Here is a 23,607-nt window from a genome sequence, read left to right as displayed (position 1 = left end):
TGCCCTCATCACCTCCTCAGATCAGAGACAGCCTGACACAGTGAGGACCGGGAAGTCCTGTCCCTCTATGCGCCCTACCTGGCTCTTTTAAATGACCCTGGGCCTGCTGTGAAGTCAGAAGGCGAGTGAATGACATACCATGGGCTTCTCCGCCTTGACGGTTTTCACCTGGAGGCATTCTTCCCGCTTTGAGGTAGTGTTGCTGAGGTCCTGCTGCTCACCGAGGGCTCCCTGAGTGGGCCGGCCGGGCGACCTGGACTGTGAATGGCTGCCGGAATCTCTCGGGGGTGGGGGCCGAGGATGGATGTCCCCACGTTGCTTTTTGGTGACATGAGCCTCTGGGCCATGCACTGTCTTCACGTGTTTCCGGAGGGAGCTTGGGTCTGTGTAACGCTTAGTGCAGCCTGGGATTTTACACACATATGGTTTCTGCCAAATGCCACAAGAATGAGGTAAGAGATTGTTATGAAGGAGATTATGCCCCAGCCCAAAAGTCCTTTATGGTTGCTCATTACATTTTTAATCCTTTCAAAACATTTTCATAAGGCTTCGAGGTGTTCAGATACCTCTAGGAACTAATAGTCTAATAAGGCCATTAGAACACTGTTCCGTGTCCATAGAATCTAGCTTTAATAGATTATGGCTTGAGAGAGAGGCTCAGGGAGAACTAAGAATGTGTAAATTGCCTTGATGTTCTTGGAAGCATTTATACTGTGAGTGAGAAAGTACCACGGTGCCATAATAGGCACTCAATAGATATTTGATGATGATGACGATGACACTGAAGATGGCTTAAAAGATACCCATCATCTAATCAGGAGAAGACTGTACACCTTTCAGAAGAGATTGTGTGACAAAATTTTTTATGGATGCCCTGGTTCTAAGATCGAATATCACTCTGATCTTTTTGAAAATGTGCTATTTATGCATAGGCATAATTGTGAAACTGCTGATGGCATCTCCCACGTTAGATGACGCTAAAATGTGCTCCTTTGGGTAGCATTAAAGTGCGGGGATGTTCAGGGCTCAAAATAGCCAGACCCTTTCTGCTCTTCAAAATTGGAAAGCCCTGTCACAGACTGTCCGTGAATTCTCATCATAAACTACAGAGGGCTGACGCATGTTCTGGGGACCAGGATTTCTGGTCTGTTTTCTTCTCCTGAGTGAATTTATAACTAAGGTCTATAAATTATTTCATGCTAATCTCATTTTCTATGTGGGTCAGTGATCAAGCCTAAGCATACAGTCATAAAACATTATGCGGATGCTTATATAAGCGGATTATTTTCTCAAATCACAGAACTGCTGGCCTTTGGCTCATGACCAACATCGGATTTGTGAGTTTGCTCACTTGACTTATAATATACGCAAGGATGCTTTCATGAATATATATTTATATCTATGTATAGCAGAGGATGAGCTTTTACGTAAGCAATCGTCATGAAAAGCAGGATTACTATAATGTACCTATTATATTTAAAATGATGCTGTGTCTTGTAGAATGTATGTCTAAAAGATGCTTTTTCACTAAAAGCCCAAGAACAGACTGAGTGCTACCTAAAATGCTGAAATGTCCTAATTTAGTGAAGCAAAGATCCTGAAACTGAGAGGTTTCACCTCCAAACCTGAGATTCCTTTGGGCAGAATTGATTCCCATTAACTATGAATTACATCTATTCAGGAGCTTGTGTGATTTGCAGCATATATATAATAAGATGAGCACATCCAATTCTATGCATTAGGGACAAAAGACTGACTCTGACAATTAGTGCCATTACCTTACAGTGTTCTGACATGGGCCCTGTGCTTGTTCACAGCATTCCTGTGACAGGCTGTTCCATTAGCAGCCAGACTGGGATATGTGGGGCAGAGGTGTGGAGACCAGAAGGAGAGAGGGAGCACAAAGCCTGCATGTTTGGAGAGCTACTCTTCCTATAAATATATGGATGTACATTATGGGTTAGCTTAGAACCAAGGACGCAGCCAATGTGTAATGAGATACAAATGTGTCAGCTCCTGCACTTCCAGAAACAACAGCCCATACAGGTGCATCTGTGCCCATGTGCCCTTGTGTGTGAACATACACATTATCTACCCACAAAAATTCACAAATTCACAAGAAAATAGGTTCAGGAAATGTATACCTCACAACAACATAACATAAACAAAATATCCTTTGACACAGCTTTTGCCCACAAATTTTGTTGTGATCAGTGACTAAAATAAAATATAATTAAAGGCTAAGATAAATGTTCTCAGATTTACTGAGGTGCAAGATTCTGCAAGCACAAAGTTGCATACAACAAGATTTAATCATAAGGAAATCTGATAGGAAAAAATAAGAAGATGCGATGATCTATATAATATAAAGTATGAATGCTATGTAAGGATATAGACAGAGGAGGGATCATTCTTCAGCTGGGATAATCATGGAAGGCATTAGTTATTAAGATTGTATATCTGGGCTTAATGCCTAGCTCATGGGGTTATTGGTAAGTGTTAAATTAGATCATGTACATGAAGTGCTTACCAGGATGCATGGAACGTAGTAAGCACTCAATACACAGAGCTTTTATTAGGAGTCATTTTACTTGGAATGCCAAAAAGAAGTGTCCTCAGCAAAGGTCCAGTGGCAGAACCACTTTATGCACCTAAGCATGGCAGTCCACAGCACCAGCTTCTGGAATGTTTCATTCATGATCATGATAGTGAGAGGTCAGGACTAGAGGGGCGAGCTTGGGCCCTGTGAGAACAGACACTTACACAAGCTTAGGGAGTCTCAAGTTTCCTTACAGGAAAGCAGGAGCCATTGCAGCTTTCTAGAAAGGGAGGTTCAACCGAATCAGAGCTCAGGAAACTTGTTTAGTAGTATCTTTGAGGGAAATATGAGCTGTGTGATCTGGAGTAAGAAGTCCTGTCAGAGCTATGGTGGGTCTAGCAGCCGTAAATGAGCAGGACAGCCAGAGGGACAGAGAAGTGCCAGAAATTACTCCCTTCCTGTTCCAGTCCATTATTTTCTTGGCCACACTTAGAACACCAAAGGGCTTGACACATAATTAGCTATCAGTATTTGTTTAGTGAATAAATGAAGTTGCAAATAAGAGAGGAAATAAATGAAAACAAATCACTTGATTTATCTAGGATTGTGAGATTGCACAAATCTGGATTTCCTGGACAAACTTAACTTTGATGTGTCTGAAAATCTCCATCATTCATACACAGGGCCAAAGTCTTGCATATAGAATAGAGAAATATAATTTGTTTGTAAATATGTATGTGGGTAGAATTTTAATTATGTATTTATGATCAAAGTTAATAATTTAAGTAAATTGCTCAAGCGTGGTCAATGACATTACGGCCCAATATATCTTTTATTTTTTAATCTCATAACAAACACTTAACTCTCACACAACATTGCACTTTTTGCCTTGGAGAAGAACACAAGCTCAAGTACACCACAATTAAAGCAAATGAACAGGTACAAATATTTTAGGTCCATAAAAAGACAAAAAGGCTTGGTAATTATCTTTACATGTGTGCATTCCGATCCTAACATACCCACTGTCCAAATTTCTCTACGATAATAGGAAAGAACATTGGCCTAACATCTATAGGAACGAATGCCCACTAAATGTCTAGTCAAAATTACACTCAAATCTATGAAATATATGAGATACATTCTAAGTTAAGTCAAAATCCCTCAAAATTTTAAATTGAAATATAATTCACATGCCATAAAAATAATCTCTTTAAATTGCACAATTCAGTGGCATTTAGTACATTCTAGACATTGTATAATCATCACCATTACCTAATTCCAGAATATCTTCACCACCCCAACAAAAAAAACCTTATACCCATTGGCAGTCATTGCTATTCCCTCTCCCCTCTGCTTTTGGCAACCACTAATCTACTTTCTATCTCTATGTTTCTGTCTATTCCAGACTCCCTAAAATTTTGTACAAACTAGTATAACAGATTATATTCCAGCTACTGCGTACTGTAAAAGCATTTTTACATTAAAAAATGGAGATGTGGCGTCTTTAAAATGTCTTCAAACAGTTAGAAAATAATGAGATTCCAAATAACTCCAGTTTCCATGATCTTTTCACACAAAAACTTGGTATATATGAACTTACATGTGAGAGTTTGGAGTGAGTGTGCTTTTTACAGTGTGGTTAATCCCTTTAGGGACATTTTTGCTCTGTCAGTTTCAGCTGAAGAAAACATGGTGAGAACCATCTTGACCACCTGAAAGCCAAATGGCCACTGAGCAGAATGGCTCACTTTGTTTCTATCAAGATTCTTTCTGCCCAGCTCTCCGTCTGAAAGATCTTGAATGGGTTTGACCTGTGCTGGTGAGATCAAATGACAGCCACTCCAAGGTCTCATGTGTGCACAATGTTCCTTCTCTAACACATTTCAAGCAAACTGATGAAACACTGTGGTGCTGAACTATGTCTCATGTTAACAAATTCTAGTTAGCTATCCTATTTCCACTCAGAATGCGAGGAGTCCTTTTGTTAATCTCGCGATATATTCAAGAGAAGGTTTCATAGACAAGCCAGAATTTGAGCTAGATCTCCAAGGCCAAGTTGGAGGTCTGTAGGGAGACGCGCACTAAAACATAAGCAATGAATTTGGAGTAATTTTCATTCTTATGCCTCTCTACAATTTAGCAGAGATAACTACCTAAAATAACAGTAACACAACAGGAACCACCCGGAAGCTTTACTCAATATGTTTTCTTAAATAACTGCCTAGAAAGTATTCTGGGTTTCTGAGACCATTTTCCAAGATCCTTTGGAATTTAGAGTGTCTGAAAATTGCATTTAGCCAATGGTTGCTCCGTAAAGATCTTTTTTGATATAATACCATTTGAAGACATCACTTGGAGGAAGCAAATAAAAGTGGATGACTTAGCAGGAAGCTGTCAGCTGTCAACATGCTACTTCTTAATATATCCTTGGGGCTTACGGGGTCATCCTTTGCGTGGATTCCTGCTATTTTGGGCAGAGTGACTGGCTCAGATTCCAAGTTAAATGCTCCCACTGTTTGACCAGTAGGTGGCAGTTCAAAACAACATGAAACTAGTAAGTTCACAGGGATTTTAAGAAGTTTCCTCTTCATCTCTTATTATTCTCCAAATAAGATCCAGTTTCCAGTCCCACCTAGGAAGCCCAAGCCTTCACATGCAGGGGCGGAGCCCACTCATGCTGGGAATGGCCAAGGGGAAAACAAAACAGAACACACTGCATCTTCCATGTGCCTTCCCCGGGATGGTTCTTTTGTTTCCTTATGCAAACTCCGTGCCCACTGAGGATGCTTACCTCATTGGAATGCGTTCTGTTTTGGTGCTTGGCGCGATCAGAGGCATTTGAGAAAGCCTTGTTGCAACCTTCATGCTCACAGACGTATGGTTTCTCTCCAGTGTGAGATCTCAAGTGTGTTTTCAAGTTTTCTAGTCTCGAGTAGGCCTTTGTGCAACCTTCAAACTAAGGACAACAGGTAAATCTGGATTACTCTGCACAAAGGCAACAGCAGCTTATGCCTAACACGCCCTCCAAGTTGATGAAAAACTGACGTTTCGAGGGTCAGCAGCTTTTCAAAACCCAGGAACAAAACGTCCACTAAACTCTGCATTTATTGGGATTCAGATGTAGCTTGGTGCAGTTCAAGATAAAGAGTTTTCAGTGCCAGTAAAAGTCCTGAAGTTTTTTTTTTTTAATAGACCCCTCAATGTGGACAATGGGTTTCATTATCTGCTCATTGATCTCCTCAAATTCCCACTGATTTCAGATTCAGCACAAAGTTCATTAATATAGCTTTGTGTCCATACAAAGACATGGAATTTGATCATGTTTGTAAAGGGCCTTTAAGATGTAAAGTACCAGGGCTCAGCGTGCCCAGTGCGCCTTGTGGGCACCTCAGTGAAGAATGCACAGCCTTGCAGCAGCCCCGTCCCACTCCATACGCCTATGCCTGAGGACTCACTAGGAAAGGAAGGGAAAATTTTGAAATCTGGTATAGGGATTAGCTGTTTTAAAAGTCAACTTCAACTCTGTAAGTTGGAAGCTGGCACTTTGCCTTCTGAGCCCCATAGTACCATAAGCTGTTGGGCTGTGGCCAGCAGGGTGACCCTGTGTTCATTCCCAGTGCCAGCCACCACTGCCCCCTTGCCACTCTGCAGAGCTGCGCTGTCCAACTCAGTCACTCAAACACTCAAGCATTTATCACCAGACAATACTCTAGTCCTCTTCTCTCGCCACCCAACCACGCTTCCCCTGAGCTAGCGTCATCAGTTTGCACAGCTCTTATGAATATGGGGAAGGACCTACATGTGCCTGCCGCCCACTTTTGTACTCACAGTGCATTTGTGAGGCTTCTCGCCCGTGTGTCTTCTCATATGCACTACCAACATATACTGGGCTTTGAAGGGTTTCTGCTCTCTTGAGCAGTCCAGCCACCGGCACACAAACTCCTTCTTCTCTCCATGAATATGGTCGTTATTTATATGCTGGGGTTTGGAAAAAGAGAGACAAATCAAATGGAAATGTATTCATCATTACTGAAGGCAACAGAAGAAAATGCGCCAATCTTAAAAATCCTAAAGACCACAAGAATAACTTTACCATATTACAGATTATAAAAATTCTAGTTAGTACACTTCTCAAGTAAATTTGCTTTTGCTAACTGTGTATGCATGCTTCCTAACCAGCGGGAGTGGTAAGACTGGGATGGAGCCTGACATCCCAGGAAATATACCACAGTACATTGGCCATCTGAAGAGTAGGGTTCTATTCCAGGTTTGGGACCAGCTAGTTATGAAATGAGGTGAGCCACTGTTGACTTTTCTGAACCTCTGTCATTTTTCCTTGCCAAGGCTGGCGATCGAGGCTAAACAACTGCAGAGGTGTTCTCTAGCTCTCACGCACTAGGCCATGGGTTAGCACCATGGCTCAGGCTTCAAAAAGAGAGGGCACACAGACACGCACAATTCCGGAACAAAAATACCGAAAGCACTTGCAAACGAAACTTTAGCTCAGGGTTAGTCAGACTGCTTCCTGAGTAAGAACTGCAGAGAAAAGAATTATACCGAGGAAGAGGACTGTGTGGTCATCATCAAATGAGTTACTCTTTCAGGGCCTTGGTTTTCTTCTTGTAGAAAATAAATGACTGGATTCGCTAGTTGCTAAGGGCCTTTCTACCTCTAAAATTCTATTAATACAGTTTTTAATATAAAGATGAAGTTCCCTGAATTACCAATTCAAGGTTTTAGAGTCATTAAATTTCTTGGATTAATTCTAATTGGGAACCATTAGAAACCTATTGCAGCATGAAAGAAAGAGAAGCTTCTTAATTTGAATCAAATTAAGGTCAATTTCAACAGGCTGAGCATACTATTTCAATGTCCACCTATAGACTACTGAAGACATTTGTATTCTAGATTGATGCTGTTGGTCTTTATTTTCTGGTGATTCTGCACTTTATTTGCCTTAATTTAAGGCTTGTGGGACCACCTTCTCAAGTATACATAGAAATACATCACCAAAAAACTTCGTTCAATAAGATAAAGCTCCCTTTGGCTCCATGCCTGGCGTGGTAGTGACACAACCTCTCATTACTTTCCTGCTGAGTCCAGGGCTCCTAAAGTGGTGGTTGCTGTGGGTCTGAAGGTGAAGTTCTGCCCTCAGAGTGGGCCTTTCCCAGTTATTCCACTAGATGGCCTACCGCTTTAGGGAAAAAAAAGTTTTACAAAAAATAAAGTTTTCTGTGCTGTTTCTGGAGTTTAAAACTGGGTGAGGACAGAGAAAAGAAATTGTTGTTCTCTATCTCCTCTCCCTGGAGGAGCTCCCAGAAAAATCTGATGAACAGCAGAGAGTCAGTGGTACAACGCAGCACACGAGGAGACAGCCAGCGTCCCATCAGAAGCTCCAAAACGACACAGTGGTGGGGGAGCAACCCCACGGTAAACAGATGTGGGTTTCCTATGAAAAGCCAACCAGGCTCCATGTCAGTGTTTTGTTATGATGATGCACACAGGTATAGGAAAAGAACAGATGTTCTGGACAGGGGACAATGTTGAATCTGCACATGTCTGCTTCTAGTACATCTTTGTGGCCCATACACAAGACCAGGGCTTTCCCAAATGTGTGCTGAAGCCCAGCGTTGGAAACCAAGCTCACATCTTACAGAGGAGTTCTATGGATTCTCAAACGGGAGAAAAATAAGTGATCACACAAAACCACTCCATAACAGTTGCTCTTGGTTTAATTTTCCAAGTCATTGGAAATAAAGCTTGGATCCTTGGATTAATGCACATGAAAGGGAAGCAAAAAAGGAAGGGAGGGAGGGAGGAAGGAAGCAAGGAAGGCAAGCAGAGAGTGAGGGAGACAGAAGGAATGGGAAGAATAAGGAAGGAACACAGGAGGAAGAAAGGAAAAGTTAAAATTGGGAAACTGAATTACAATTTGTGCTGAGCCAACTGCTTAAGGCTGGATCCATGTCTTATTAGTTCCCTGTTCTCTCTCATGCTTTTATGAGGATGTGCTGGGTGCCACTCACACCAGGCACTGTGCTGGGGAACATGACAGAAACAATTCTTGTCCCCAAGGAATTAAGTCTATCACAGGGAAACCGGTCATGGCTTGAATTACTATACAATTATGGTTGTGATAGGCATTATGAAGGGAAATAACAGGGTGTTATAAAAACATGTAATGGGATCCTAAGTCAGTGTGCAGCATCAGGAATCAGGGTCCGCTTCTCCAATGAAGTAGCATTTAGAGCAGGACCTGAAGGATGAGTAGACACACCAGGTGTGCAGGGAAGGATGGGGTGGGAGAATGGGACACCACAGCAGACCGATGACACAGAAGTACCTGCAGAAGAACAGAGCCTAGTGCCTTTGAGGAACAGGGTGAGGGCCACGCATGGCAGCAGAGAACTGGCCAGGGAGAGACTGCCACTGCTTGGCATGGCGAGAAGGCATGAGTTTTCTGTGGGTCAAGTGGACATCCGTGGGGTAGGTAAGCTTGGGCTAGCTTGCCAGGGCTCACCTAAAATGCTGTGTGCTCAGTAACGTCTCCAGCAGTGAGTATGTGGGAAATACCCCTGCATAAACACTCACATACACCCCAGGGAAAAGCCAGGCTTGCATGTCTGCCCCTGAGGAGGAGGGCATCAGGGATACCTGGTGCTACTCAAGGAAGCAGGGGTGGCTAAGAGGGAGGTGCCAACAGTGGCCAGCAAAGAAAGAGACTCTCATCTCTTCCTTTCCTGTCTCATCCAACACAATGGAGGAGCTGGATCCTAGAAAGAAAGGGAAGCCATCTCCTGGAGGCACTCCCAGGCCCCGGCTCCTTTAGATGAGGTAGCAAAGGGAGGGCAAACAGCCTGCCAGTTCCCTTGACGCCTGTGCCTCGCTGCTGACAGGGAAGGGAAGACTCTGGATTGGACCTGACATTGGAGGTTTAAATTGGACACTTTAATAATCCTAAGTGACTGGGAAGGTGTAGACTCTGCCTACAATGGTGTTGAGGGACTCCAGCACTGAGCAGAGAAGGGAGAACTGGCAACCAGCGGAGGAGGGCAGTGCCTGGAAAAATCCTAATCATTTCGTATTTACACTGCGCCCAGCTTCTTCTACCTTTGCTACTGAGACAATGTGTGGAAATTTGAGTGGTGGGAAATCCCACGCCAGTCAGCAAGCATGAACACCCTGGTGTTTTCTCCATGTGGGGAGGGGGGAGGGGAACTTATGCTGGGCCCTTAAAGCAACGTCATTTTCAGTAAGGTTAGCATCTTGGGAATGTTCCCTTCCCACTCCCTTAGACCTGAGTCCCAACTAATATGTTTTTGCAATTTTCTGGAACTGCTCTTAAGTTCAAACTTGCATTGAGACCACAGTTATTTTTCTTTAAATGAAATTCTACACCTAGGAGGGTGGGGAACCAAGTCAATCTTCCTCTTCTTTACTACCTAAATGCTGCACAGAGGATGTAATCAATTGCTATAAGGAGAAAGGGAGTCATCTTGCTGCCTGTTTCAGTAGCTCAAATGTATTTTGAGCTTAACATATTTCCTAGCACTAGATTTCAAGTGAAAATTAAAATTCTAAGAACTCACAGATTTCACATGTGCATGTGTTCTAAATATTTGCTTTCCTTTAAAAAGCTGCATTGGGCCAGGCATGGTGGCTCCCACCTGTAATCCCAATATTTTGGGAGGCTGAGTCAGGAGGATCACTTGAGGCCAAGAGCTCCAAGACCAGCCTGGGCAACATAGACAGACCCCATCTCTACAAAAAAAAAAAAATCAGGGTGTGGTGGCATGGGCTTGTAGTCTCAGCCACTTGGGAGGCTGAGGCAGGAGGGTCACTTGAGTCCAGAAGGTTAAGGTGGTAGTGAGCCAGGACTACACTACTGCACTCCAGCCTGGGAGAGCAAGACCTTGTCTCAAAAAAAAAAAAAAAAAATACATTGCCCTCTGCAGCAAGTGTTCATCTGAGGGCCTATATCACGGTAGGCAGAGTGCTGGAGGGCAGTGGAGGATGCATTCCAGACCAATTTCTGATGACTTGTGTACCTTAGATAGACCAATTCACCTATTTGGACCTTACTTTTCTCATCTGCAAAATTAGAGTAATGAATTAGATCAGGTGTTGGCAAACATCTTCTGTAAAAGCTAGATAGTAAATATTTTAGAGACTTTACGGCGCTGTAAGCAGCCACAGACAACATTTAAATGAATGGGTTATCGGTTCATTTCTGGATGTGGAAAACTTTCATGTGTCATAAAATATTATTTGACCTTTCTTTCAACTTTTAAAGAGTATAAAAACCATTCTTAGCTCATAGACTGCACAGAAACAAGCAGCAGGATTTGGCCCATGGGCCACTGACTGCTAACCCCAAACTGGATGAGCTCTGTTTCCTTCTCATACTGACATCTAACAGGTGAGCCCTCAAGCCTGAGAATGCAAAATTAGAAGGAGGTATGTTCTAGTGCCAGAGAACACAAAAGGCAGTAGGAAGGACTGAAAAGCAGGATCCTGTGCTATAAAAGGTACCCCCAGGAAGGGAGGGCCACGCATTGGGCCAAACTTCACTGTTCGCACCATAGTCCAAGGACTAAGTAAAAAAAAAAATTCTTTTTCTCACCAAAATCCAAGGTCGATAAGAAAAGTGATAGGCAATGAATTCCTAACATTCAGTGGATGAACGGACCCTGTATGAAGCTGGCCTGAAATTCAATGGGCACGCATTTATTTGTGGTTTCATTGAAAATTTGACTTCCCAGCAGTGAAAATGTTAATCAAATATATAAATAATTTAATTGGAGGGAAAATAATGCATGATTAAATTCCAAACTAATCCAACACATAGACATGCAATTTGCCAGAGGCCCTAGAGTCAGAAAGAGATAGATGGTGTAAATTACAATGTGGCATGCCAACTCTCTCGGCGCGGCCACTCTGAACTCTCCCTGTCTGAATAAACAGGGCCAGGACATGAGGACCAGGCAATTTCCCCAGAAAAGCCAAGTCCCGACACTGAGCTTCCCAATGGGTCCGTGTCTTCAGTTTTCCAATTGGGGCTGCAAGCATTAGCCTTAGGGAACTGGTGACTGAGGAAGTGAACACCTCACGAGCCCATAGCAAACCAACAAAGTGATGTTTTTTTAACTGTCATTGAATGGGAGCAAAATGAGCCAAGACAGTATTTCTTCCACTCCTTTCGGGCTCTGGGAGCCCACAGAATGGTGGGAGAAATCATAAGCCGGTTTAGCAATCAAGGAGGCAGCAGGTGCTTCTTTCTTTTAAGGGAGTTTCTTTGGGAAGCCGAGCCCTGGATGTCCACCAAGGAGGCTTGGAGAGCTACAGGAAGAAACGGGAAAGTGAAGCTTTTCTTTCACTAGCAGCAAAATAGATGCCACAATGGACTTCACTGAGCTAATCAGGGTCCTTTCTTCTCACTTTGTTATTTCACTATTAGCTCAGAGCAGGCAGTTTTCCCTCGGTCTGCTCCTAACCCTCCAGATGAAAGCATGCATGCAGTCCACGGCTCGCAGCTCTCCAAATAAAGCCGCCATTCACGCAGCTCATGAGGCTGGGAAGTACACTTCTGCTTTCCTTCAGTCTCCTCTCCACCAATTCCCACTCAGAAACACAGTTCTCTGGATCGATAAGTGTCCTCCCTTCTAAGTGACTTCTTCAGAATGCTACCACATGGCTCAAATGTGTGTGTGCAAGATCTGCACATCCCCATTCAAACCCTGCCCGAGGGAATCACTAATCCATAGATATACACCTGGCTGCCTCAAAAGTCTGTCCACTCTTTACATCAGCCAGTTTCTTAACATCAAGAAGGTGAATTCCACGGTTGTAATAAAAATATTACCTTTAAGCACCGCTAAAAACAGTGGAGGGGGGAAATGCAAAGCTTCAGGCTCAACCCTCACCAATTTCCAGACAGCTCCCCTGTGCGTGTATGTTTCATGCCAGTCTTTCTGTCAGTATCTAATGTTTCTCAAATTCCACAGAACTACTTTACCAATTTAAAAGGGTTTCTACAAAGTACGTTGCCAAGTTCATCACAGCACAAGCTACATGTAAAAGCAAAATATGTAGTCACAGTTTTCAAATATATATGATCTCTCTCACATACACACAAACACTCATGTGTACACACAGGTGATGTTATGGCCTTCACAGAAAATAGAATAAGGGCTTAGAAAGCAGTGTGTTCCATATATAAACATCTAAGAAAATGGAGCAGCATTTCCGGCTGGCAGTTCACTGGGTTCACTGGTGAGTCACTGGTGGAAGGCTGGGCACACTTGCTCCACCCCCAGCTGTATTTCTAATTCACGCCTTTGCTACATTTCCCTCTCTTGAACCATTAAGAGGCCACCATTTGTTGTGGTGATTGTATTTTTAAAAGGCAGAAAATAAAACTTAAACGCTCTCTTCTCAGAACGTCAAACTGGAAATGTTTGATAGTTTCAAAATCTTTTTATGTTACTCTACCAGGTTAGCTCATAAATGCGGCTTGAGTTAATTAATATGCTGAACAGGATTCAATAATTTGAAACTTCTATGGGATTTGCTGGGAAAAGATATTAAGACAGCCTTCTACTTTGACATAAGATGGGATATAAAGAAGTAAACAATTTCAAGTAAGCTCAATTTTCAGTGTTTCTTGACTTCATGTTATAAGCCTATTACTCTTTAGGTAGTAGTCCAGAAATATTTCTGAAAAGAAAAAAAAATGGGAAAATAATTTAGAATCTATTAAATATAATTTACATTAAAACTGATTTGCGGGAAAGACTGAAATGCTTTGCCTAAAAGAAAACTTTCCACAAGAATCTCTCAAACCTTTCTGCCTGAAATAAGGTCTATACCTTCCAGTTTTGTGTATTACTTGATAAATATAACATTTTTGAAAGTTTCACAACTGTCATGATGTGGATTATATTGGGGATACCTTGTAATTGGATTCCTAAAGGATTCACTAGGCAGACACAGAAAAAAACATGAATCACAGACTATCAGGACTGAAATAGGCCTTATATCTCAATATGCACTTTAATTTTAGATAAATAAAATAATTTAAATTGTTTTGGTGGCACCCATCAATCTTCCTTCCTAACAGATTATTTAAAAACCTGAAATAGCCTGCTGTGGGAGGGATCTCCCTGAGACTTCACAAAATGCCTGTTTCAATTCAAACTGGTTAATAAAAATATCAAGGCATCTTTCAGTTTCTGACATAACTATAAAATTATACTGGAAAATACCAAGAGGGCTCAAGACTTTGGGTACAAACCAGCATTCTCTTTATAAAAATAAGGCAATTTCTTATTTCTGATTTGTGAATATTAAGAATTAGGATGAGATAAAAAATATGCTTTTTGGTTAAAAATGAATAAATAAATGGACTTCTTCCTGGCTGTTATTTGAATCCTGCTTTTAGGTACAAATGTGTAACAAAATTATTTTTTCTTATGTGTAAGAAAGGCAAAGTTCTTTAACAAGGTAAATGTTTTATATTAACAAAGAGCTTTATAATGTTGCATCTGGATGTGGTCCCCACAACACCCCATCACCTCCCTAGAACCCCCAAGAAAAGCTGGACTAGATTTCACTGCAGCAGAACACTATAATTTCACATTTAAAAACAAAAGTCTATAAAAAGGAATGAAATACATATACATGTTACAACATGGTTGAACTTTTGACAGCATGCTAAATGAAAGAAGCCAGTCAAAAAAAGAGATAAATACTACAAGATTCCATTTATATGAGTGTCCAGAATAGGTAAATCTATATACAAAAAATGTGGGTGAATGGATAAATTGGGGATGACAGCAAAAGGGTATGGGGTTTCTTTGTAGGGTAAGGGAAATGTTCTAAAATTCATTGTGGTATTGGTTGCACAGCTTTGAGAATATATCAAAACATACGAATTGTTGTGTATTTTAAAAGGATGAATTACATGGTAGATAAATTATATCTCAATAAAGATATTACCCACCCCCCCACTCCACATCTCCAAAGAAAAACTCACAAAAGTATACTTGGTGATGAAGTCTGGTACCAGGAAATTGTGGGACAATAGGAAGAAGGTTGAAGGAACAGCCAGGTAGAATGGAATCTGACTTTCCCAAAGCTACACCTCTCCTTCAGACTTACTGCGGTAGGGCCGGCAAGTGTTTTTCCACCAAAGCACAAGACTGCGTCTTAATCACAACTTCTGCTACAACATACACAGACACACACACAGACACACACACACACACATACACACACAGATGGGTTGAGTCAAAGTGGAACATATTTTATTTTTTTGAGACAGAGTGAGACAGAGTCTTGCTCTGTTGCCCAGGCTGGAGTGCAGTGGCACGATCTCGGCTCACTGCAACCTCCACTTCCTGGGTTCAAGAGGTTCTCCTGCCTCAGCCTCCAGAGCAACTGGGACTACAGGCATGCGCCACCACGCCCAGCTACTTTTTGCATTTTTAGTAGAGACAGGCTTTCACCATATTGGCCAGGCTGGTCTCCAGCTCCTGACCTCGTGATCCACCTGCCTCAGCCTCAAAGTAGTGGGATTACAGGCGTGAGCCACTGCACCCAGCTGTGGAACATATTTTTATGATACAATATTTCCCGGTGGGTTTCATACTGGCCTCAGTTAACAACCTGGGAACCTCACATAAATGACAACTTCTCTGTATTCCCCTGTCCTCATCGTCCAAGTTGTACAGACGAGTGGAAAGATGGAGAAACCTAAATTTTGTGCAGAGTTGTTAACAACAAAACCAAAAAACATCATATACTAACATCAGTTCAAGTATGCAAAATAGTGCATGATTTGAAAAAGCAGATAGTTTCTAATCCATGATATACTCTAAAATTTACTAAAGATGCATGAAAAATGGACACACTGTTAATTCAGAATCTCTACCTTTTCAGGTTTGCTGTTACCTTGGATTATATAATAATTAGATATAAATGTAAAATTTGTGATACAATTTAACTGGCTGACTCTCCACCCTACCCTAAGGAATGCACATGTCACAGGCTCAAACTCATATAAATAGAATCACAGGACTGACTGACTGTTAAGGTGACCTAAAAACTGAAGGAAATGTGAGTTTTTGAGAAGAGTTTCTAAGAAGTAAATATTCATAATATTGATTGATGTTATTTATATTATTTAGGTCAAAATGAAGCATCCTCATTCTTAAAAGTGCCTTAAGGGCCCTGCTATGGTCTGAATGTGTCCCCCTCTGAAATCCATACGTTGAAACTTAATTACTAGTGTAGGTGTATTAAGAGGTGGGGCCTTGGCCAGGCACGGTGGCTCACGCCTGTAATCCCAGCACTTTAGGAGGCCGAGGCAGATGGATCACCTGAGGTCAGGAGTTTGAGACCAGCCTGGCCAACATGGTGAAACCCTGTTTCTACTAAAAATACAAAAAATTAGCTGGGCATTGTAGCAGGTGCCTGTAATCCCAGCTACTCGGGAGGCTGAGGCAGGAGAATCACTTGAACCTGGGAGGTGGAGGTTGCAGTGAGCCGAGATCACACCACTGCACTCCAGCCTGGGCAACAAGGGTGAAACTTCATCTCAAAAAAAAAAAAAAAAAAAAAAAGAGGTGGGGCCTTAAGGAGGTGATTAAGTCAAGAGGGCGGAGCCCTCATGAATGGGATTAGTGACCTTACAAAGGGGCTGGAGGGAGCCTTCTCCCTTTCTGTGTGAGGACACAGCCAGAGGCTCCAGCTATTAGGCATAGAACGAGCCCTCACCAGACACTGAATCTGCTGATGTCTTGACCTTAGATTTTCCAGCTTCCAGAAAGTGAGAACACAAGTTCTATTAGTTATAAATTACCCAGCGTTAAGATATTTTGTTTTTGCAACAGAAACAGACTAAGACAGGCCCCTAATTCCTTCTAGAAACCATAAAAGTGCTCCTTCTCTTAAAATTTTGTCTTCTGAATTCTAAGTTATTTTACTAAAACGAAAATGTAACTGTTCTCTCTTAAGAGGCTTCTCTTACCATCTAATAAGGTGCCTTTTGTTAAAGAGCTTCTCAGAGTTTCTTTCCTGGAGTGGCCTGTATTTAAGTCCCATTGCGATTTTACGTGGAGATGTAAAGTGACATCTGCAAGCCATTCTAAGATCCTGTGCACATCGTTTCTACAAGTTACTGGGCAGATTTAATGTTTTACCATATCCTTTTAGATATCAACTTTGTTTCAGTCAAACGACAACAAAACCAGTAAATTCCTTTTAAGCAAATTGATTAGGGGCTTAATTACCAAAAAGAAAGATACAAAGAGTTAAGCAAGTAAGGATTCAGTAGTATCTATTCTAGAGATAATTTAAAAAAAAAAAAAGACTATTAAACACAGATAGGCAAAATTATTTTAACTGTGTAATCATGGAACGAAATTATTTGGAAAACCATTCTCCAAAGAGGCACCTTCTATTTCATCTCTGCAATGAACAAATCCAGCAAACATGGTAAGAGCCAAGGTTCCTGATTTGAGCTCTAGCCCCAAAGGAGGTGCAGTTAAATCCCAATTTCCTGTTCCACAACTGGCTCCTAGATGAGGAAAATAGAAAGGCCAGAGGAGCTAAGAAAGGGGCTATAAATGCAACCTCTCCGAAGGATCAAATGAATTCATCACTCATATGCATGGATCATTCCTACAAGTCTAGCATACGGAGAAAGCATTACCATCCACTGCAATTGCATTTATCTCCAAGCTAAGGATTTCAGAAGCCAGACTGTATCCCAGAGCATTAAAATTCCCTCACCTGTGGGCTTGGTTTTCTGCCAGATTCAGAAAAGAGAGTTAATGGATAGTTTCTCACTATATTAACAGCAATTTTACTATTCAACCTGTTGTCAAAATAATGCTTATTTTGGGCTGGGTGCAGTGGCTCACACCTGTAATCACAATACTTTGAGAGGCTGAGGCGGGAGGATTGCTTGATCCCAGGAGTTGAACACCAGCCTGGGCAATATAGTAAGACTTCATTTCTACCAAAAAATAAAAATAAAAATTAGCACATGCCTGTAGTCCCAGCTACCTGAGAGGTTGTAGTGAGCTGAGATTGTGCCACTGCACTCCAGCCTGGGTGACAGAGCAAGACCCTGTCTTCAAAGAAAAGAAAACATAATGCTTATTTTGCTATTAAAACTTTGAGAGGTAGGACGAATAGGTAATTTTAGGGTGCTTAATGCTTGGTTACACACACACACACACACACACAAAGATGACTATCCCTAAGAAGAACAGAGAGATAATTTTTAGTCTCCCTGATTACAAAGGTAGACACAAAGTTTTCCTGTTGGAAAAATCAAGCTACTAGGAGTACCATTATCTAGAGGTACATAAAATGTTAGCCTTTACTTCCTAATTTGTATGATTTCAGCACCACATGAAGCCCACGCATATAGGTATTACTCTAGTAAAGGATCTGAACATGCAGCGTGATTCTGAGAAAATTCAAAAGTTAAGAACAAAATAAAAAATGTAAATGAAAAATGAGATCCAACTTTGAATGCGCGGTCTCTGTCCTCAGTGCCCTACGAAAGCACCATACTTCCTCCACATCATCGAAGTCTGATTCCAAACATGAGAACAATTAGCTCTTGAACTGGCATTCAAGTTTAGAAATTCTGATACAATTTTGTTCACTAAAATATAGGTTAAAATAGTCACCGATACAATAAAATGTATTTGGATTTCAAGTGGATTTGGAGAAAGTATTTTTAATATTGAGAGAAAAGTTGACAATTTGTTTTAATGGAATCCTTTGAAGATGGGAGGTAGAGAAGTGTTTCTGGTACCAGCCACAGTCCAAACTACATCCACGGTCATGGCTCTCCCTGAAGGCCTTCTGCTCGTCACATTGCTAAGGTAGGGTCTTACATGGTAAGTGCTAGAAGAACTTTCCATTGGCAGTTAAAAATAGATTAAGGGAAGTGTGTGTGTGTGTGTGTGTGTGTGTGTGTGTGTGTGTGTGTGTCTGTATGTCTGTGTGTGTAGAGACGGATGGTGACTGCTGATCACAGAAGCACAGGCACCTCTCAAGAACTACTGGAAGAAAGGAAGGAGGCAGGCAAGTAGGCAAAATTATCCATTTGGAAATCTGCCCACAGTCCCTGCTGAGCTGACTCATTCATTCACTATTCACTCAAAGCTTATTTATGATATGACAGTTACTGTGCTAAACACTGAAAAGGCAAGACAGAATAAGACATGTCCATTGGATCTTATCCAAGGTTGTCTGCAGGAATGCAGAAACGAATACTGTCTAAAAATTAGCCTTCAATGCACAGACGCATTTGCTTGGCAATTAAAAGTAAGCTACTCAGAAGAATGCATGATTCTTTTCCTTCCCTCATGTTCCCCACATCATAGAAAACTAGCAGGCCCATTGCCCAGGGCTTTTCCAGGTTTGTCCTACCAAACCAAGGTGGAAAGCAAGCCCCTCTGCTTCAGCATGCTTTTCAACCTGTAGAAGTATCAACTCTTTTCATTTTTCAATCAACTCTTATTCACAAGCCACCCTGGTGTGCAGTACTTCTCTTAACACCTCAAACCCTTATTAACAGTACATCTAAGTATATAAAAGCAAAATCTCCATATACACAATATGTTCTATGCCTACATGTTCTATACCTACATTGTAATTTTCTTTAGCTTGCTAGTAGAAGGTAGAGTTTAGAGAAAGAGCATAGGCCCAGACATTAGGCTACAGGGATTAATTCATTTGTGTGCCATGGGCAAAGCATATATGAGACATAGGCATTGTGCCTGAGTCTCAATAAGGTGAATGGGAAACAATGGGAAAGGCACTAATAAAACAGTGAAGAAGGGAAGGTTTCATAAACAGAGTAACTGAGCTGAACTCAGAAGGAAGAAAGGGAGGCTGACACAGGAAAAAGTGAATTGAGGAAGAAGGGAAGAGAGATAGAGAGGCCCAGTGTTAAGAAAAAAACACAATGTGTTGGAAAATGATGCCAAGGGCAGGGTTGGGGAATGTGTGTGCGTGTGTGTGCATATGTGTGTGTATGCATGCGTATGCGTGCACATGCTGGTGAGTGGCTGTAGGATGCGTGCTGCAGAGGCAGCCTGGGGAAAAATTATAAGGGGTGTTGAGTGCCCTAAGGCAACCAGATCCCAGGCAACCAAGAGCAGGCTTTAAGCAGGGCAAAGATCAAATTTGTGCTTATAAAAGGTAACTCTAGCAGCATCACAGAGGCACTAAGCAAAGACTGGGCAATGAACCCATCTAGGAGTTGCTATAATCATCCAAGAGAGCTGTGACCTTGAACGAGAGCAGTAGCCAGGAGGATGAATGGTAAGGGGCTAGATGTGAAAGACATTATGGAATAATTTGTGGGTGATGACTTAGAGAGAGGAGTAATAGGTGATACCGAAGTCTCCAGCTTGAAAGATCTGAGACAATAACAGCATTGGAGGGCCAAGAGATTTGGTGACAATTACCCTTCTGTGTGGAACATATCACAGTGGAGATGCCTCCAGGACATCTCTGGTAGAAAGATTCCACAAAGAAGATAATCCTGGACATAAAGATTTGAGAATCTAAGAAAGACTGCAGCTGATGGAGGAGTGTGGGCCCCTTCCTCACCCCATGTTATCTTTGGTAAACTATAAAACACCTACACAGTATTTTAAAGATTTCACAAAGCCCAATTTGAAAACCCCTGACCAATGGAGATTGTACAGAGGATGAAAAAGGAAGAAACTGAAAACAATGAGGAGATCAGTGTTTTAAGAGATAGGGAAACAAAAAAAGAAACTAGAGGAGAGAACAAAGGACATAGAAAATGGCAGGGGACAGGGCACGTCATCATGTGGGGTGTCTTTGGAGGACTGCAACAGAAGAAATTAAGGTAAGGAAGTGTTAATTTAAGTTCTTTGCCAGTGGTAGCTTGCCAGCTCCAGTAAATTTGGGGGGATTGAACAGGAAAGACAGAAAATGTCTAGCAATTTGTTGGAGTGTGGGCTTATGCAGGAAAACTGGTTCATTTGAAATTCCTGTGCTGTTAAGGGGCTAAGGAGTTGCAAACAGAAATCAATATAGCACTTGAGTTTTAAGCTGTTTGTTGTTTTGAACTTTTTGTTTCTCCCATGCTGCCAGCCAAATTCAGTTCTGTGCAACAGCCTTTCATCAAGGAGGCTTGCTGGAAAAGTGAGACTGTGACCTCACCTCAGAATGCAGATGAGTGGTCACCAGAAGTGAGCTGGATGTGGACAAACTGTCCTGCAAGCAAAAAGGTGGCGTGAGAGGAAACCTGAGGACCACACTGACCTGGAGGCACACCTGACCACCCCTGGAACAAGGGAGACAGAGCAGAGCCAGGGCCTTAGAGGAAAACGTCCTCCAGAGGCTGGCAACGTAGAGATCCATAGCTGGAGACATGTGGTCATGTCTAGGACGGGGTCACTGAGCCAGGATAACTTGACCTCCTGCAGTCCTTCTTCAAATGCCACCTCCTTACAGAGACTCATTGCCCCACTCGATCCTGGTCCTGATGACCCCACTTACTGTCCAACCTCCCCGTCCTTGAGCTCTCCACGCCCTACCCTGCTGCTCTCCCTTTTTTCCCGTGGCCCTTATCACTTCCAGCACACTATAATTTACTGACTGACATTGTTTAATATTTATTGTCTGCTCCGCCCACTAGAATGTGAATTCCACACAGTCAGGGATTTTTATCAGTTTTGTTCAATGATATGTTCCAAGTGCCTGGAACAATGCCCAGCCTATAGTAGGAACTCAGTAAATACTTGCTGAAGGAATGTGTTATTAGAAATGTGTTACTGAAAACAACAAGCTTTGGAGCCAATGCGGTCCCAGGCATCAGTATACTCCCAATCAGCTGCCTGCCTTAGATCTGTGCTTTGAGAATCAGAAGCCACAGGAAATGGAAGCAATTTCCTGTGATTGCTGTATTCCCCACAATCTGATAAACCTCAGCATCACAGATGCCCGTAGGGTCCACCAAGGAGGGCCTCCTTTCAGATGACAATTTTAGACTGGGGTTCTGAGTTAGTCATGACATAATTCTGAGTTATCTTAGTTGGTTCCTGTTTGTTATAAATGAAAAGAACTTTAAACTTTATTTTTGCCCACCATGACAATGTTGACATTAACTGTGGGGTAAGGATTCTGGCATTTAAATGGCAACCCTAACTTTCAATGTTATGTTGCACTGGCTGTAGAAAAAAATAATCTGATGCTTTATCGCAGGTTTCTTTTTGTTTTGTTTTGTTTTGTTTTTTCTTTTTTTGTTGAGACAGAGTCTCGCTCTGTCGCCCAGGCTGGAGTGCAGTGGCCAGATCTCAGCTCACTGCAAGCTCCGCCTCCCGGGTTTACGCCATTCTCCTGGCTCAGCCTCCGGAGTAGCTGGGACTACAGGCGCCCGCCACCTCGCCCGGCTAGTTTTTTGTATTTTTTTTAGTAGAGACGGGGTTTCGTCGTGTTAGCCAGGATGGTCTGGATCTCCTGACCTCGTGATCCGCCCGTCTCGGCCTCCGAAAGTGCTGGGATTACAGGCTTGAGCCACCGCGCCCGGCCTATCGCAGGTTTCTCTTGAAATAATTCATTAAAGCATCAGATGAAGGAGGAAAAAAAAGCAAGTTATCCTTGACAAGATTAAGCTACACTCTATCTCACTGGAATTTGGGCCCCTAGCTATTGTTTTTGTGGAGAGTTTGCACAGAGATTTCTTCCCAATGCAGTGCTGTTAATGAACAGACAACTAAAGAGCATATTTCCTCCTTAATCTGCTTGTGGAAATCTCATTAATTGAATGGAAATTTTGCCCCCTACCATGACTAATGTGTTTGAAGAGTCAGGAAAGGGAAGTAAGATTGGTCCTACAGAGTTTTCATTGGAGAAATAAAGAAGGCACTTTACCTAGAAACACAGGTTTAAACTTGGCAGTTTAAAATAAATAAATAAGGCTGTGTGTGTGTGCAAAATTCTGTGGTCCTTCCAAAGGGGAACTGGGAAGAAAGTCTGTCTTGTGCTAAGCACCATTCTTTACATGGTGAAATCACTCCTGGGGGAGGGTGACTTTTCTTGAATTTGAGCCATTTCTGCAATTTTGTTTTCTTGCTTTGTCTTTTACCTCCCCACCAAAGTAAGAATTTCATTTCTCAAGAAGTGTTAATTTATTCCTCAAAATATGTTTTTAATTTGGGACTTTGATTCCATAAAACTTATTTTTGTAAGCAGATTTTCTTGGGAATATTTGGCCGGTATATATTGCATAATCATTCAAGTCTTTAAAATCTTTCATTTGACACTTCAGGCACATGCCTGCAACATATATGTGGCTTTCATAATGATCTCCACATTGCATATGAACAGAATATTAATTTACTGTGGTTATACCAGAGCAACTGGTTAAAAGCTTATGAATTTCAGCACTCTCTGGGGAATAAATAATGAATGCGCTTGCAAAATAAACCAGACTGAAGCTAACTGAAACTCAATGTTTGGCCAAATTTTGTCACCTGGATATTTAAAGTAAAAGTGTCCTGTTAGTTATTTTATCTAAAGTACATGCAAAATGATATCTGTATATTTCATTTGTCAGGTAACACAATTGCAATACAAGTATCAAGAGCATAGGTTGTTTAGCAAAAAGTCAAGATGGGTCCCCTGGTCCCAGGCTGTAGGTATTAAGGTCCTTGCCACCCATGATGGATGTGAATCCATCCGTCGTAGATGTGGGAACATGGCTGCTTGCATTATGCTCCTTCCTGGTTTATCTTCTCTCATCTGTTTGCAAGAACCTGGTGTGTAGTCTGCACACACTGGGTTTTGGCTCATGCCAACTCTTCTGCCTGGCCTGCTTGTCTGATGTCTTTCTACTTGGTTGCCTCCTCCTCTCAACTCATCTCCCACAGGAGGGTTTTCCTGATGATCAGAGGGGTTCAGAAGCTTACCTAATAGTGCACCACGAGTTTGTGGCATAGGTAAGAACAGAATTCAGGGCTAAACTTTCTACCCACTGCGCAGATGTAGCTGAGGAAAAAAGTGGT

The 23,607-nt window shown here is 42.0% G+C and overlaps 1 protein-coding gene across 2 annotated transcripts in view; it reads right to left on the bottom strand.

Annotated features, from left to right (window-relative positions):
- GLI3 (GLI family zinc finger 3) overlaps nucleotides 1–23,607 on the bottom strand; it is a 306,231-nt gene that overhangs the window by 8,092 nt on the left and 274,532 nt on the right. For both annotated transcript variants that reach the window (XM_011944494.1, XM_011944495.1), the window contains 3 exons: nucleotides 6,368–6,517; nucleotides 5,331–5,495; nucleotides 139–429 (listed from right to left, as the gene is read on the bottom strand). In XM_011944494.1, the coding sequence (XP_011799884.1) occupies nucleotides 139–429; nucleotides 5,331–5,495; nucleotides 6,368–6,517 (606 nt within the window). The remainder of the gene's footprint in view (nucleotides 1–138; nucleotides 430–5,330; nucleotides 5,496–6,367; nucleotides 6,518–23,607) is intronic.

The sequence above is a fragment of the Colobus angolensis genome, unplaced genomic scaffold (assembly GCF_000951035.1).
Source record: "Colobus angolensis palliatus isolate OR3802 unplaced genomic scaffold, Cang.pa_1.0 Scaffold232, whole genome shotgun sequence".
NCBI classification, from domain to species: domain Eukaryota; kingdom Metazoa; phylum Chordata; class Mammalia; order Primates; family Cercopithecidae; genus Colobus; species Colobus angolensis.
This window is presented reverse-complemented; position numbering and strand designations above follow the sequence as displayed.